Below are 17,515 nucleotides of genomic sequence, written 5' to 3'. Positions count from 1 at the left end.
AGAACATCTAATAGGATGCTAAAAGATGAAACAAGTGTGAGAGTGGAACTGAGTTAACATTCTGGAAATTCAAAGGCTACTATGGTTAGAGTATAGAGAGTAAATCGATTTAAGAGTACAATCACAGGTTAGACATGGTGATATACACCTGTAATCCTAGCTATTCAGAAGGCTGAGGCAGGAAAATCCCAATTTTAAAGCCAGCCTGGGCAACTTAGCTAAATGCTCTCTCACATAAAATTTTAAAGGGTTGAGATTGTAGCTCAGTGTTAGAGTACTTGCCTAGCAGACACCAGGCCCTGGGTTCAATCCTTCAAGTTTCTTTCCTTCCTTTCCTCAGCTGATCACCAGAATGGACCTTAATATACTTAGCAAAAGCCTCTGACTTTACCTTTGCTTACCTCTGGAGCCTAAAAAGGCTCTATCTATGGTATTATTCAGTCCTAAATATTTTCTTATTTCCATTATGATTTCTTCTCTAACACATATATTATTTAGAAGCGTGTTTCCAGCAAATATAGCAGCATGTGACCTAGACGCAGCTACCTGGAAAGATGAGGTAGGAGGATCAGTTGAGCCCAGGAGTTCAAGGTCAACCTAAGCAATATAGCTAGACCCCAGTATTAAAAAAAATAATAATAATTGCTGATGATATGGTCTTATATCTAAAAGATGCAAAAAAAAAAAATTCCACCAGAAGACTTCTAGAGCTGATAAGTGAATTAGCAAAGCAGCAGGATACAAGATATACAAGATCAACACTCATAAGTCAACAGCTTTTCTATACTTCAATAGCAATTCTGCTGAGAAAGAAATGAGGAAAACTATCCCTTTCACAATAACCTAAAAACAAAAACAAAAGCACACAAACAAAAAACCAAACTTGAGAATCAATCTAACTATAGCAATAAAAGATCTCTATAATGAAAGTTATAGAATACTGAAGAAAGAAATTGAAATGACTTTGGAAAACACTGAAGAAAGAAATTGAAACGAACTTGGAAGACCAGAAAACCTCCCACGTTCTTGGAAAGGCAGAATTAATATTGTCAAAATGCCCCATACTACCAAAAGCAATATACATATTCAATGCAACCTCTATCAAAATAACAATAACATTCCTCAACAGAACTAGAAAAAAATCTTTAAATTCATTTGAAAGAATAAGAGAACCAGAATAGCCCCCCCCCAAAAAAAATCCTGAGCAAGAAAAGCAATGCAGGAGGCATCACAATACCCAACTTCAAATTATAGCACAGAGCTATAGCAACAAAAACAGCATAGTATTAGTATCAAAATAGACATGAAGACCAATGGAATAAAATAGAAAACACAGAGGGAAACCCATATATTTATAGCCACCTGATACTTGACAAAGGTAACAGAAATAAATGTTGGGGAAAAGACAGCTTTTTTAACAAATGGTCCTGGAAAAACTGGATATCCAGAGCTAAGGTTATAGCTTAGTGGTAGAACACTTACCTAGCACATGTGAGGCACTGGGTTTGATCTTCAGTACCATATAAAAATAAATAAATAAATAAAGTAAAGGTATTGTGTCCATCTACAACTAAAATAAAATAAAATAAACCCATATGAAAAAGAATGAAATTAGATTCCCATCTTTCACTCTGCACAAAAGTCAAATCAAATGGATCAAAGACATAGGAATTTAACCAGAAACCTTACACCTGTTAAAAGAAAACAGAGGGTCAACATTCTATCATATAGATGCAGCTACTGACTTCCTTAACTAAACCCTTAAACCTCAAGAAATAAAACCAAGAATCACTAAATGAGATGTGATCAAGTTAAAAAGCTTTTACACAGCTAAGGAAATGATTAAGAGCATGGAGAGCCTACAGAATAATAAAATATTTGACAGTTGCTCCTCTGACAGGGGATTAATATCAAAAACATACAAAGAACTCAAAAAAACTTAACACCAAAAAACCTCACAAATTGATCAATACATATGCAAAAGAACTAAACAGATGTTTCTCAAAAGAAGAAACACAAATGGCCAAGAAATATATTAAAACATGTTCAGCATCTCTAGTTAACAGGGAAATACAAATCAAAACAATAGTAAGATTTCCTTTCACTCCAGTCAGAATGGCAATTATCAAGAACACAGTAATAGCTGGGCACAGTGGCACATGCCTGTAATCCCAGCAATTTGGGAGGCTGAGACAGGAGGATCGTGAGTTCAAAGCCAGCCTCAGCAACTTGATGAGGGCTTAAGAAACTTAGCAAGACCCTGTATCAAGATAAAAAAATAAATAAAACAGACTTGGGATGTGGCTCAGTGGTTAAGTGCCCCAGGTTCAATCTCTGGTACCAAAAAAAACCAAAAACAAACAAACAAACAACAACAAAACAAAAAACTCAAACAAAAACAAAACAAAAAAACACCAAAAACAAAAACACAATAATATAATGCTGACAAGGATTTAGGGAACGGTATACTAGTATACTGTGGTAGGACTGCAGATTAGTACAATCACCTTGGAAAGCAGTATGGAAATTCCTCCAAAAACTAAGAATGGAACCACTGTATTAGCCAGTTACCCCGCTGGTATTTACCCAAAAGAAATAAACTCAGCAGACTATGGCAATACAGCCATATCAATATTCATAGCAGCGTAATTTATAATAGACACAAATTATGGAATCAGGGGCTGGGATTGTGGCTCAGCAGTAGAGCGCTCGCCTAGCACATGAGAGGCCCTGGGTTCGATCCTCATAGCACCATAAATAAATAAATAAAGGTATTAAAAAATAATAAAAATTTATGGAAACAGTATACTATGCTCCATAAGGTCAAATTTGTTACATGCATTATTCAGTCCTCTATTTTCTTGTTGGTTCCCTTCCCTACACTGTTCTATGGATTATTGAAAAAGCCATATTAAAATCTTCTACTTTGATGATGGGTTGGTATATTTCTCACGTTTTATTAATTCTTGCTTTAGATATTTTGAGTCTGTTATCAGATGGATATAAATTTTAAATTGGTTTATTTTCCTAATGTACTGAGACTCACTCTCTATGTCATCTTCTTTATCTGCAATAATAACACTACTATAAAATATAAGTTTTATCAGCATAGTATGCCTTTTCTGACACTTATAACTTCTGGATCCTTATCTTTTAACACTTTTTCCCCCCTGGTACTGGGGATTGAACCCAGGCCTGTATACATGCTAGGAAGGTGCTCTACTGCTAAGCCACATCCCCAGCCCTGTATTCTTATCTTTTAGATGTCTTTTGTAAATAGCAGTTTCCCATTTCAAAAGTCAGACTAATATATTCTCTTTTGCAGGAAGTACTTAGTTCATTAACATTTGTTTGAAATTACAGCTGTCATCTTAATTTGTGTTATTTGTCATACATCGTCTATGGTTCTTTTTCTATTCTTTCCTACTTTCTTACTTGATTAGAAGGTTTTTTCCTTATTAATTTTTACCTCTGAAATAAACATAGTTTATTAATAAATAAACTTACCAATTAAAAATATTCAGTATATTTGCCCTCATCCCAAATGACACAAACTTAATACTATTTACTCCCTTCAAACTTCATGCTACTATTGCCATGTATTTTAATTCTAACTTTTTTATTTTCTTTTTTGCTGTGCTGGGGATGGAACCCAGGGCCTTGTGCATGCTAGGCAAGTGCTCCATCACTAAACTACTTCCCCAGCCCTCTTTACTTTTTAATGACCACAAACAATATTTTTATAGTTTATGTTTGCCCAGGAAACAGCCACATATTTACAATATTTACTACTTTCTAGACTCTTAATTCCTTCTTCTGTTTCCTATCTTCCATATGGGATCACTTTCCTTCTAGGGGAAGAATAGTATCACCTTTCCAAAGAAATCAGAAGTGTTGAAATCAGAAGTGTTTCAGATTTCTAAATATCTGCATATACAAAATGAGATATCTTGAGATGAGAGGCAATTCTAAACATGAAATTCATCTATATACTTTACATATGCAGCCTGAAGGTAACTTTATACAATATTGTTAGTGAACCTTTGTTTCAACTGTGACCCATCACATGAGGTTAGGTGTGCAGTCTTCCATTTGTGATGACATGCTGGTGCTCAAAAAGTTTTAGATTCTGGAACATTTCAGATTTTATGGATGAGGGATATTCAACCTATCTTTCTTTAGAATTTCTTCCTAGTGGCAAACTGGTTTTGATGGTCTTAAATGCCTCTATTTCACCTAAGTTTTAAAGATTTTCATTAGATAACACATTCTAGATAGAAAGTTATTTTCTCTCAGTAACATGAAAAGAACATTCCATGGTTTTCTTTTTTTCCTTTTTATTAAGTTGTAAATGGACACAATACCTTTATTTTATTTATTTATTTTTATGCAGTGCTGAGGACAGTACCCAGGGCTTCACCATGTTAAGCAAGTGCTCTATCACTGAGCTACAGCCCCAGTCCCATGGTTTTCTGACTACAATCACTGCATTTGAAAATCAAATGCCAGTCTTTTAATTCATTAATTCTACCTTTAGCTGTGTCTAATATGCTGATAAACCTTTGCTTAAATCTGAATCTGTCCCTCAGCTTCAACAGTTATCATAAATGCACAGTTACGTAAATGTTTGAATCTTTACTTGAGCAAAGCAAATGTTTAAAAATTCATGTGATATAAATGATAAAATATAATTTTTGACCCACATTGCTCCATTCTACCCAATCTTCCTCCACGGAGGGAATTTAGTTCTTTTAAGCTGTTCACTTCAGAATTTACACTTATAATTAAATAATATATTGATATCTTTTGATCCAGTTTTAGACATTATTTACATTCTATTACAGGGAATGAGAATTCAGCTCTCTAATACCACATTCTGTTTTCTCTTTCCATCCTTCTAACACAGTTATGATTTTTGTTTAATTCAGTGTTCAGTATTCCCATGATATCAATGCATAAGTTATTTTTTTTTTTAGAATTTTTTTTAATATTTATTTTTTAGTTCTCAGTGGACACAACATCTTTGTTGGTATGTGGTGCTGAGGATCGAACCCGGGCCGCACGCATGCCAGGCGAGCGTGCTACCGCTTGAGCCACATCCCCAGCCCCATGCATAAGTTATTGATTCCATTTTCTGATTCCATGCAGTACTGCTGCTGCTATCTACTGTTTTCAGTCATAACATGATATTTTACTGAGTTTAGTTAGGTTTGGACTGAGTTGCTCATTTCCCTTAGAACTGTATTTTTTGGACATCTATCGGAGCTCTTAAAGATATGTATTTGGGGCTGGAGCTGTAGCTCAGTGACAGAGCGCTTGCCTAGTATGCCTGGGGCACTGGGTTCGATCATCAGCACCACATTAAATAATAAAATAAAGGTATTCTGTACACCTACAGCTAAAAAATAATTTTTTTAAAAAAAGATATGTATTTCTGGAGGAACTGTATTGCTTTCTACTAAGAACTCTGAGGCACCATTAATATGGAATCACTCTAAGTTAAATTATTTGCTTAATTAGTTTTTCAAATTATTTATGTAGTGAGAATTTGGGCTACAACTTGAGGGAAGGTTTGTGATTTCAAAATGTCAGAGGTGATTTCCTTGGAAAGGAGCAAGATTATTTCCCACTCACTTTTTTTTTAAAAAAAAATTATACATGGATACAATACCTTTATTTTATTTTATTCATTTTTATGTGGTGCTGAGGATCGAACTCAGTGCTTCACACATGCTAGGCAAGTGTTCTACCACTGAGCCACACTCCCAGCCCCACCTCCTTCTCTTTTATAGCATTTTCCTTTGGGATTCCAAATTAATTGAAAAGTTCCCTACCAGACTTCTTACCTTGGACAGACCAGTCACTTTCTCTTCTTTCCTCTAGAAGGTACAAATCTAAACCTAATGTTTAGGTACAAATCTAAACCTCATGTTTTTAAAAATTGGTAATTATTTTAATAATAAATGGTAATTATTAATAAATGGTAATTATTTTAATAATAATTGGTAATTATTTTAATAATTTTATTTATTTTAATTTTAATTATAATTTTAATTATTTTAATAATAAATGATAAAATAATTCCTACAGGGCAAAAGCTGCTGTACCTGCCCATAGTCTCAGAGTCCCCTACATCCCTGTCATCTTATTAAGATGCTATTGCTTTTTTATTATTTTATATGATTTTTAAAAATAATTATGATAAAGGGAAATTCTTAGGTTTGATTAGCATCTTAATTAGAAGCAGAAATCCTATTATAAACAATAAACTTAGTTTTAGCTAATAAATATTTAAATTATTTGTGAATTTGTTTATTTCTTTGCTGTTTATTCTAGTTTGTTATTTTATGGAAAATTTTATATGGGTAGGATGGTGACACATTCACATTTTGAATCTAATACCTCAGAGGATCTAACACTACTCTTGTAGGTTTCCCAGATATTTAATGAATGAGCAAAAAACAAAACAAAACATGTTTCTAACTTAATCTCTCTGCCTCTGAAAAAAAAATGTAAAAAATTTAGCAGAGTAACAAACAGTCCTAAATAAAACCAAATCAAAATCAACATAAAATAAAAGCTACCATTTCACCTTGGATATGAAAATTTGGAAAATGATAAAATCAGGGAGGGAAGTTTAGGTCCTTTGTATACACATATCTGATAAAAAGAGACCAAAGACCTCTCAGAGGGACATCTAAGTAACCTCAAGAGCTTTTAACTTGAACAATCTGAACAAAATACAAACAATTCTTTAGCAAAGTACATCTGATTTGAAATAATAGGGTTCTGAATGAGTTTGAATAATGACTAGAAAAATGGAGAAAAGATATCCATTAGAAGATCTGTAAAAGGGAAAACCAATAAGATTTGCTGATTTATTATAGACTATAAGGAAGAAGGGAGAAATACAGGAGTGAGGATACCATTTATAGAAATAACAAAGTCCAACAAGGTTCCTAGCTTTAGCAAATTACTGGATCCATCTCAGATACAGTGAAATTGAAATGATAATGAATTAGCCGCTTTCTCATCTGAGTTCAAAAAGTATCATGTGTCCTGTACAGAAAAGTGTATTATACCACTTTGTACTCTATTCAGTTTTCCTTCCTTATTATATAACAGGCACCTCAAACAATGAATGTATGATAGGAAAAAAGAAAAAACAACAACAAAAAAACCTTTAGTAGGTGGCAACATGAGATAGCAACCTAAGAGACAGAACATAGCTGGAGTAAAACAGGAAAGTAAAAGTCACAGAAATTATTTTCAGCCTAAATACCTGAGGATTTTTGGCTCTTTTATAAACAATTTCATAGTCAGCACTTGTATTCCTTAAGAATGTATCATCATGTACATTTCGGGTTACATACACAGATGGTTTATTCATTTTGAGGGCTTTGTCTTTCCTGTAAAAGGGCACCAAAAGTCCAAAGTATACTTCTTAATTTGGCCAACACAAATCACAAGGAGTTAACCTGGTCAAGACTTGGCCCCCAAGCACGTGCAACTTTATAGGAACAGACAGAGACACACATAAAAATGCAGAAACATATCATCGTGCTTTTTAAGAACAGAACGATGATGTTTTGTTGGCATTATCAACCAAGTCACCAAATTTGATCATTTCCAAAATGCTAATCCATCTTAGAAGAATGAAAAATTGTAAAAAAGCAATGCTAGTTCCAAAGTCAATATCCAGAGGAGTCCAAAGATGATCATGTTACAGCAGCACTGTTAAAATCAGTGGGCAGTATCTCTTGATGAAGTACATGGCATTATTGGACAGAAACACTAATTTAGAAAGAAAACAACTAAGATTAGTTTTTTGTGATAGATATTGAGCTAATAAAATTCTAAAGACTGAAAGCCATTTATTATGGCTTTCATATTGAAACACAAGTTATCCACCTAATCAGAATTAATATAGGTCTTTTCTTTGATATAACAATCATTCTAGTTCATCTAACATATATAGACAGATATATAAGTCAAACAAAAAACCTAATGGAGGGCTGAAAGTATAGCTTACTGGTTGGTACAAAGCACACACAAGGCACTGGGTTTAATCTCCAACCAAAGAAAAAAGACAGGCCTAATTAGACACATACCTGAGTATTTAATGGAAAGAGTATGAATGTTTGAATTTAAGTCTAAGCTATAAAATAAGGTGTATATATAAGCTACAATACATATAAGAAGTAATTTTCAGAAGCTGGGGTTATAGCTCAGTGATAGAGCGCTTGCCTCGCACAAATGAGGCACTGGGTTTGATCCTCAGCACCACATAAAAATAAAGATATCGTATCTATCTTTAAAAAAATATATTTTTTAAAAAAGAAGTAACTTGCAGGGGTGGAGCTGTAGCTCAATGATGGAGTTATAGCTCAGTAGTGGAGCGCTTGCCTGACATGTGTGAGGCACTGGGTTCCATCCTCAGCACCACATATAAGTAAATAAAATAAAGGGATTGTGTCCATCTACAACTAAAAAAAAAAAAAAAAGTAACTTTCAGATCTCCATGTTTCAATTTCCTCATTTGCACATTCAGAACCAACACCTGCCAAAGTCACTAGAAGCTGTAACTAAATTTATGGAAAACAACTAGCATCATATCAGGCATACAGTAGGCATTCCCACAAATTTTGGTCCTTAAATGTCTTAGTATCTTCTTGTACTAGGACACAAAGTTAATTTTAGGGACCTAAAATTAGTAATGATTTCTAAACTTCCTCCCAAAAGTACAATGGTTATTTAGTAAAAAATAAAGAACAACTGCTCTTCAGGCAGGTGTAAAATACTATGAAGAAGTCTAATCAAATGAGAATACAGAACAGTAAATAGATGAACCATTAGAAAGTTAGGGATGTCTCTGGAAGAATAGTTTCAGTGGTCATATGATGTAGAAGAGAGGAAGAGAATACAGAATTTTTTTTTGAAATAATCTTGGCATAAAGGGAAGGGGAATAAGCAGTGGCTGAAGAAGGCAGTCTCTGGACCAGATTGGTATAGTTTTCTAATAGGATAAAACTGAGCAAAGGTTAAAGCTATTGGAAGGAGATGAAATAATAGAGCAAAATCCTGAAAATAACTGGGGGTGACATGAAAGGGAAGACCAAGATCAGAGGAACAGCGACTAGATAAGTCTGTTTTGAACTATGGGTACAACTGCAGTTGATTCTGTAATTAGAAAAAATGAAAAAGTGAGAAAGTTCATCCTGAGTAGCCTCTATGTATCTAGAGACTAAAAGATGTAGATCATCTGCTATGAAGGAAGGGAATGGGTAGAGCTAGCCATATGAGAAAAGAACATTTCAGTTTCATTGACTTTCTTTGTTTCTTTGGTGCTGGAGATCAAACCAAGGGCCTTACACATACTAATACCACTACTGAATTAAAAATGGGCACAAATACTTCATTTGTAAAGACAAACCTAAACCAGGAATGAATATTTATAATTTTACTATAATATTCTAGGAAGTAACTTCTCATGACAACCAAGTAGTTGGAGCATTACTGTCCTGTTTTATAGCTTGATAAACTGAAGTTCAGAAAGAAAATATAAATTATCTAAGATAGTTAAGATTTCATGCCAAAACTCCTTTTCAGCCACCACACATTTGTTTCTTAAAAACAAAAACAAAAAAAAAAAACCCAAATTTACTGAATACTGTATGTATTATGATATAAGATACTTTCATTTATTCTTTTTCTGACTCAGGCATAAAAAGAAGCAAAATAAAGTTAGAAAAGGAATTCCAATAATGACTACGTAAGAACATTTAACTTAAAAGAACTAAATTGAAATGGCCCTGGTTACAAAAAAGAAAGAAAGAAAAAAAAAGATTTGGGGCTGGGCATGTGGCTCAAGTGGTAGCGCACTTGCCTGGCATGCATGCCGCACGGGTTCGATCCTCAGCACCACATACAAACAAAGATGTTGTGTCTGCCGACAACTAAAAAATAGATATTAAAATTCTCTCTCTAAAAAGTTTTGTGGTGCTAGGAATGGAACTCAAGATCTGGGGCATGCCAGGCAAGCATTCTACCACTGAGCTACACTGCCTGCCAAGCACTAAAAAGGTATTTAAGAAATCAATGTTATGGATGGTGGGTAATGTAAAGCAATTAAAATACTAAAGACTAAAAACTATATAATGATTCTATCACAATTATTGAAAGCCTAAATGGGAGGAGGGAACAGTAATCCAGGAATAGAAAGTAAAAACAATAAAAATTGTTTCTAATTACACCCCCAGCCCCCACTCTTTTTTTTTTTTTTTTTTTGTACTAAGGATTGAAGCCAGAGGCACTTAACCACTGAGCCACATCCTCAGCTCTTTTTACTTTTTTATTTTCACTAAGTTGCTGAGGCTAGCCTTGAATCTGCAATCCTCCTGCCTCAGTCTCCCAAACCTCTGGGATTATAGACATGTGCCATCATGCCTGGCTCCCTGGTAGACTATTGGCATGTTACAGATTAGAATCCAAATTAACTGAATTGAAAATAGCACATTGTGTGTGTGTTTGTGGTACTGGAGATGGAACCAGGGCTCTGCAAATATTAGGCAAGCACTCTACCAACTGAGCTACCTCTTCAAAGCTGAAAAATACAGGTTTTTATCTCTAATTTATGACTCAACAAATGAAATCAGAGAAGACATTTTATTGACCACTCCTAAAGTTTGTTCATAAGGGGGTGTGGGAGGCTATACTGACATCACACAAAATGTTTACCACAGTGACAAGCTGCAAGTATGCAAATGCACATAAAAAAACAATGAAATACCCGTGAGATATTAAAATATATTTAAAATGACATTTGAAGACTTTTTTGTTTTAATTGTACACAATACCTTTTATTTTATTTTTATGTGGTGCTGAGGATTGAACCTAGCACTCCGCCCGTGTTAGGCAAGTGCTCTACTGCTGAGCCACAACCCCAGCCCCGACATTTGAAGACTTTTTAATGACATGATATAGTAAATATCAGATGTTCTGGTCACACAGCATCATTCTTTTCCTAAGGACATGACATACTGGTTTTCTTTTGGAGAATTACAGATCAAGGGTTGGGCACATGACCCTAAGCACTGCTAATAGACTGTCCCAGAATCTTGAATTTTTTTTTTTTTTAATTTTTAATATTTATTTATTTATTGTTTTTTTTAGTTCTCGGCGGACACAACATCTTTGTTTGTATGTGGTGCTGAGGATCGAACCCGGGTCGCACACATACCAGGCGAGCGCGCTACAGCTTGAGCCACATCCCCAACCCCCAGAATCTTGAATTTTGAGCAGAATGTTGTATGGGCAGAAGGAACAGGGACAGATGCCATCAACTGCAGCAGTGGTATCCAATGGAGAATCTCCAGGGAGTTTCAGAAATCTTTTTGGAGCCTGTTAGAATCAGAGATTATTTCAGAAATCTTCCTGAAACTAGTTGGTTCTTTTCTATTCCAAGTTCTTAAGCCTCCCCACTGATTCAGGGAGCTCCCAAAGAGCCTTGCAATAAGTCTCATTTTTGTTTAAGTCTGTGTTATCTCCAGCTTGTAACAAGAGAACACTAATTGATACACATGGAATACACTTTAAAATCCAGAACAAACACCAAACAACTCGGGATACGAAACTCTATGCCAATACATAAACAAGAGATCTATTCATAAATTTTTATCTGTATATAAACATAAAGAATAGGGAGTGAGGAAGATACAGCCACATTTTGACACTATATCTGATCAACTTCAACCCAGACTCCTTTGCATAGCAATCAGTGGCCTAATATGTAAAAAATTCTCAAAAATTCAAGTGTAGGGCTGGGGATGTGGCTCAAGCGGTAGCGCGCTCGCCTGGCATGCGTGCGGCCCGGGTTCGATCCTCAGCACCACATACCAACAAAGATGTTGTGTCCGCCGAGAACTAAAAAATAAATAATAAAAATTCTCTCTCACTCTCTCTTTAAAAAAAAAAAAAATTCAAGTGTAATTATATTGTAAGTTTATGTTTTCGGTTCTCATTAGATTTTCTTTGATTTTATCTGTAGAAATGTACATTTGTAAGTAAAAGAGATTTTCTTAATCTAGAATTAGAAAAGTGCTATTTTTGGAATTATCTAGGTAGTTTAAACATTAAAACAGACTGGAGTTGTAATGCTATGATTAATCAGTAATTTTCAGGGAACTTCTTTTGTTCCCCCACTCTTTTTTTTTTTTTAAGAATTTAAGTAGATGGACATAATACATTTATTTTATTTATTTTTTTATGTGGTGCTCACATGTGTTAGGTGAGCAAAACTACCACTGTGTCACAATCCCAGCCCCCTGTCTTATTTAAATCTTCTTGGTATCTTATTTGATTGTTTTATCTATCTATCTATTTACTTATTTTTTGAGAGTGGATCAGTCTTGCTATTGCTTAGACTTAGTGGGAGAGTCAAGACAATAAATGAATAAACAAAAAATAAAAGAAATTTTAGATAGTAAGTGCTATAAAACAAATAGGGTTGGCAAACCTTTTTTTATAAGTATGCAAATATTGTAGGCATTGTGTTTGGTGTATATTGTTTCTGTCATAGCTACTCATTGCCATGGTAGTGTGAAAGCATCCATAGACCTTGAACTCCTGGGCTCAAGCAACCATCCTGCCTCAGCCTCCAGAATAGCTGACCTTGAACTCCTGGGCTCAAGCAACCATCCTGCCTCAGCCTCCAGAACAGCTGGAACTACAGGTGTGTGGCAAAACGCCTGACTTTGTAATTTGTGTGTGTGTGTACGTGTGCGTATTTTAATTTATTTATTTATTTGAGGTACTGAGGATTAAACCCAGGGGTACTTTACTGAGTTGCATCTTCAGCACTTTATATTTTTTATTTCGAGATAGGGTCTTGCTAAATTGCCAAGGCTGGCCTTGAACTTGTGATCCTCCTATCTCAGCCTTTCGAGTAGCTGGGATTACAGGCATATACCATCATGAATGGCATAATTTATATTTTAAAAGAATTGCATGTAATTGAATAAAGATTCTTAAAAAATTCAAGGGCTGGGGATAAGGCTCAAGTGTAGTGCGCTCGCCTAGCATGCATGAGGCACTGGGTTTGATCCTCAGCACCACATAAAAATAAATAAATAAAATAAAGATATCGTGCCCAACTACAACTAAAAAATAAATATTAAAAAAAGAAGAAGGTTTACAGTTGGGTATGATGGTGCACACCAGTAATCATGGTGGCTTGGGAGGCTGAGGTAGGATGATTATGAGTTCAAAGTCAGCTTCAGCAACTTCGATTGCAATTTAGCAAGACCCTGTTTCAAAATAAAAAAATAAAAGAAGGGCTGGGATATGGCTCCATGGTAAGCACCAACTGATTGCATCACATAAGACATCTACTGAAGACAGGGCATTTTCCTGTAACAATATGACTCTTGCTCTGGGATATTCAAGATTACCTGCAAATTCCAAAGGAGTGCCACAAAACACTCAAAACCAGAATTTATTTTGATTTTTAAAATACGTGTGTATACTGATGCTGGGAGCATAACTCTGTGGTAGAATAGTTACTCAGTATGTGCCAGACCCTGGATTTGATCCCCAGCACAGCACCCCTCTCCCCTACCATATTGTACATTTGTATAACAGCACATACTTCATAGTAAAAAAGTATAGTACTTGGAAGGAACTTAACAAATAAGCCTGAAAAGTCAATGCCAAAGTTGTGAATCAACATCTTAAACAGTGATCCAACAACCCTTTGGGTAGAAGCAATTACTCCAGGCAGCCCAGGAGTTTATACCAAGACAACTTAGTGAGAGGCACAGACAGGATTCTAACCCGGGCTGACTAACTCAAGAAAGGCACTCAAGTGCTTTTAACCAGCTCTGCTAAACTAATCCTCCATGATCATCTCCAAGCCTTGGTTGAGCATTATGCTTAGGAGATTTAAACAAACATCAGCCATCATCATGATACTATATCATTAAAAACAATGCTTTTTTTCCATCAGCTCTAGTTACATTTTCATGGTGATATTTTAGCTTTTGTAACAGCCAGATGAAAATAGGGTTCATGTTGTATGATTTTAATACAGAAGTTTAATACAGAAGTTTTCTAAAAGTCTCATAATAAGTGTTCAGCATGATATTTCAAAGAAATAAAGAAAAATCTAAAGCAATTTTTCACTCAGATATGTACTAGAAACAGTACTTTCTTGAGAGGGAGCAAGAGAAAAAATTATTATTATGAAAGCATGTACATTAGGTAACACAGCCAATTCAGGGTGAATAATTTCAAGTACTTTAACAAGAGAAAAATAAGCAATGAGAAATAAAAATACCCTTCAGGATTAAATAGAGATATCTCTATCTTTAGTCATGCCCTATAGCAAGGCTCAGAAAACTATGGTCTGTAGGCCAAATCCAATCCACTGCCTAATTTTGCAAAAAGGGTTTTATGGGAACACAGCTCTACCCTTTCATTTACTTATTGTCTATGGATGCTTTCACACTACCATGGCAATGAGTAGCTATGACAGAGACAATATACACCATACACAATGCCTACTATATTTGCCTACTTATAAAAAAAAGTTTGCCAACCCTATTTGTTTTATAGCACTTACTATCTAAAATTTCTTTTATTTTTTGTTTATTCATTTATTGTCTTGACTCTCCCACTGGAACATATACTTCATCTTCATAATGAAAGGGACTTAGTTCTACACTGTATTCCTAGCACCTAGAACAGTGCATGACACATGGAATGCATTCAATAAAATTGTTGAATGAATGGCACTAAATGAGAAAGGGAAAAGAAAACAAGCATTACCCATTTTCCCTTTCTCTCCGAGTTGTACTCCAACTATTCAGCCCATCACTCCACTGAAGTTGGTGTTCTCAATTAACCACCGAATTTATCACAATAAATCCAATAGTTAATTCTCAGTCCTTGCCTTACTTGACCCATCAGCAGTGTCTGACCTAGTTTGCATACACCTTTCTTCCTCACTCTTCATAAGCCTTTCAGACCACAGGACTCTCAGTTTTCCTCTCACTGTTCTGGCATTTCCTTAAGTCTCCTTTGCTGGTGCAGTCATATTTCCCCAACCTCTTCATGTTTGTCTGCTTCATGGCTTAGTCATTGAGATTTTTTTCTTATTCTACACTCACTCCTGGGTGAGTTAATCATTTAATTTCTATTCCCCCAAACCTGTTCCTTTACAGCTTTCCAGGTGCTAGGAATACAGTGGAGAACTAAGTCCCTTTCATTATGAAGATGAAGTGTGTGTTCCAGTGGGAGAGTCAAGATGATAAATGAATAAACAAAAAATAAAAGAAATTTTAGATAGGTATTTCAAACTTAATTAACCCAAAATTAAAACAATGCTTATCTATTCCTCCAAACCTGTTCCTTTATAGCTTTTGCCATCTCAATAAACAGGAACATCATCCTTCCAGATGCTTAAACCCAAAATTCTTGGAGTCAATCCAGTTTCATTCTGGTTATCTTATAAACATATTCCAGGTTAATGATTACTTCTCACCCTCTCCATTGTTACCATCCTAGTCCATGCCACCAATATCTCTTGCCTAATAATTGTAACTCACTCCCTTAGACTCTCTCAACAGAGCAGCCAGAGTGATCATGTTTAAAATGTAAATTACAGGTTCAACAGCAGCTCTCCCACTTGAAGTCACATAATTTGGTCCTCTGAAATCTATTTGCATTTTTATTCCCTCCGTACCAGACACAGGACTCCATGCAGAAGCATGTCAAGCATGCTTCCATGGCTCTTCTGGTTGAATCCAAAGAATCCAGAATAAGACATTTTAATGAAATACTGTTCACCTAATTCTCAAAACAACTCTGTGAACTAGCTATCATTTCTCCCACTTTCAGATCAAGAAAGTGCGCCTGGCATGGTAGTGCACAGGTGTAATCCCAGCTACCTGGGAAGGTGACACAGGAGGATCATCAGGTTCAAGAACTTGTCTCAAAACAAAATAGAAAGGGCTAGTGGTAATGCACTTGCTTTACCACGCACGAGATGCATGAGACCCAGGTTTCAATCCCCAGCCAAATACACACACACAAGAAAAGTAAGGTTTACATGTCACTTAGCTAACAAATATGGAGTTGGCGTTCAACTCAGATTAGTCTACACAGAACATGAGCTATGAGTGAACATTTTGAGGACTAAAAGGAAAGGATTCAGTGATGTTCCCTGAAATCACAGGTGTTCTAATAGTGTGTGGTGACAACTAGTGAAGGATAAGAGAAAGGGGAAGGAGTTCAAGGCCAGTCTTGAACTTCAGAAGAAGAATCAGAAGAGAAACGTATTCAAGTCTAGAATGGAAAGTTTCAAAGAAAAGGGACGGGTGTCGAATGGACCTAGACATCCACAGGTCCAGGAGCCAAGCGCCTGCCTCGCAGTAACCACACTTGTGGTGGATCCTGTTTTTAAAGACCCACCTTTTCCTGCCCATAATGCCGGTCAGAGACCCCCTACCAGGTACCGCAGCTCGTCAAGTGTGTGAAGACAGGCTGCAGAGGATCAAGCTGAGGATCAAGCAACCCAGTTCCACACCCAGGTTCTCGACTGGCCCACGGGGGGGGGGGGGATGCAGCAGGGGGATGACGCGCAAAGAACACGGCACCGCCTTCCTCCTGACCCCCTCCAGGCTCGTGCGGCCACGCTGTCGTTTCTCCACGTCGTGTCCCAGGGACCGAGGCCGGGTGAGCGCCGGCCCTCACCCCAACTTCTCCCTGCAACTAACTCGCCGCCTGTGACCCGTTCCTCTCCATCCCACAGGCAAGACAAACCCACCCGACCTCCCTCTCTTCCCATCCCCCCAGCCTCCTCCAGGGAACGGTCCCGGGAAGTCAGCCACCCCGCTGCGGCCTGGGCGCGGAGACCCCGCCTCACCACGGCTCCGGCCACGGCGTGCACCAGGCTTTCGTAGGACAGCACCGAGGACATTGGTACGGCTTCAGGTAGACCTAGCTACACTTTCCCCTCAAACGCCGCAGTCAGCGGAGTTAGGAAAGGAGTGCCGGGGACTGGGGGCGTGGGCGTCGCAAAGTCCACCTTCTCAGAATCACTTCCGGGTCGCTGGGAGCCTGCAGTCGCCCGTGAGAGCAGCCTCCCGGGGCGGGAAAAATCAGGTCTGAGAACGCCCCCGAGCGTTGATTGGCCGCCGGGCTCGCGCGGGGCGGGGCAGCGCGGTACTCGTGGGCGCCGGGGCTCAAAGCACCAAGCTGGTGGATACCAGTAGTCTCAAGTGCCCAGGCACCTGGGTCTGGCCGGAGTTCTCTCGCATTCCGGGACCTAGCCAATCGCGCGTCAGCCTACAGCCACAACATTGGGGAACCTCAGAAATTCCAATGGCCTCTTTTCCCTACTCACCTCCAAAAGACATGTTGGTGACAACAGATGAGGGGACTCAGTTGGACTCCAGTCTTCCCTCTCTGAAATATAACACCTTTTGGCGCTGGGGATTGAACCCAGGACCTGGTGCAT

At 37.1% G+C, this 17,515-nt stretch overlaps 1 protein-coding gene across 1 annotated transcript in view; it reads right to left on the bottom strand.

The window, feature by feature from the left end:
* The window catches only part of Slc25a17 (solute carrier family 25 member 17), a 52,589-nt gene extending 35,498 nt beyond the window's left edge, over positions 1–17,091 (bottom strand). Inside the window, exon 1 of the mRNA XM_026405933.2 lies at positions 16,922–17,091. Coding sequence (XP_026261718.1) covers positions 16,922–16,975 — 54 coding nt within the window. The 5' untranslated portion in view covers positions 16,976–17,091. The remainder of the gene's footprint in view (positions 1–16,921) is intronic.
* Positions 17,092–17,515: the final 424 nt, after the last annotated feature.

Source organism: Urocitellus parryii, chromosome 5 (assembly GCF_045843805.1).
Source record: "Urocitellus parryii isolate mUroPar1 chromosome 5, mUroPar1.hap1, whole genome shotgun sequence".
NCBI classification, from domain to species: domain Eukaryota; kingdom Metazoa; phylum Chordata; class Mammalia; order Rodentia; family Sciuridae; genus Urocitellus; species Urocitellus parryii.
This window is presented reverse-complemented; position numbering and strand designations above follow the sequence as displayed.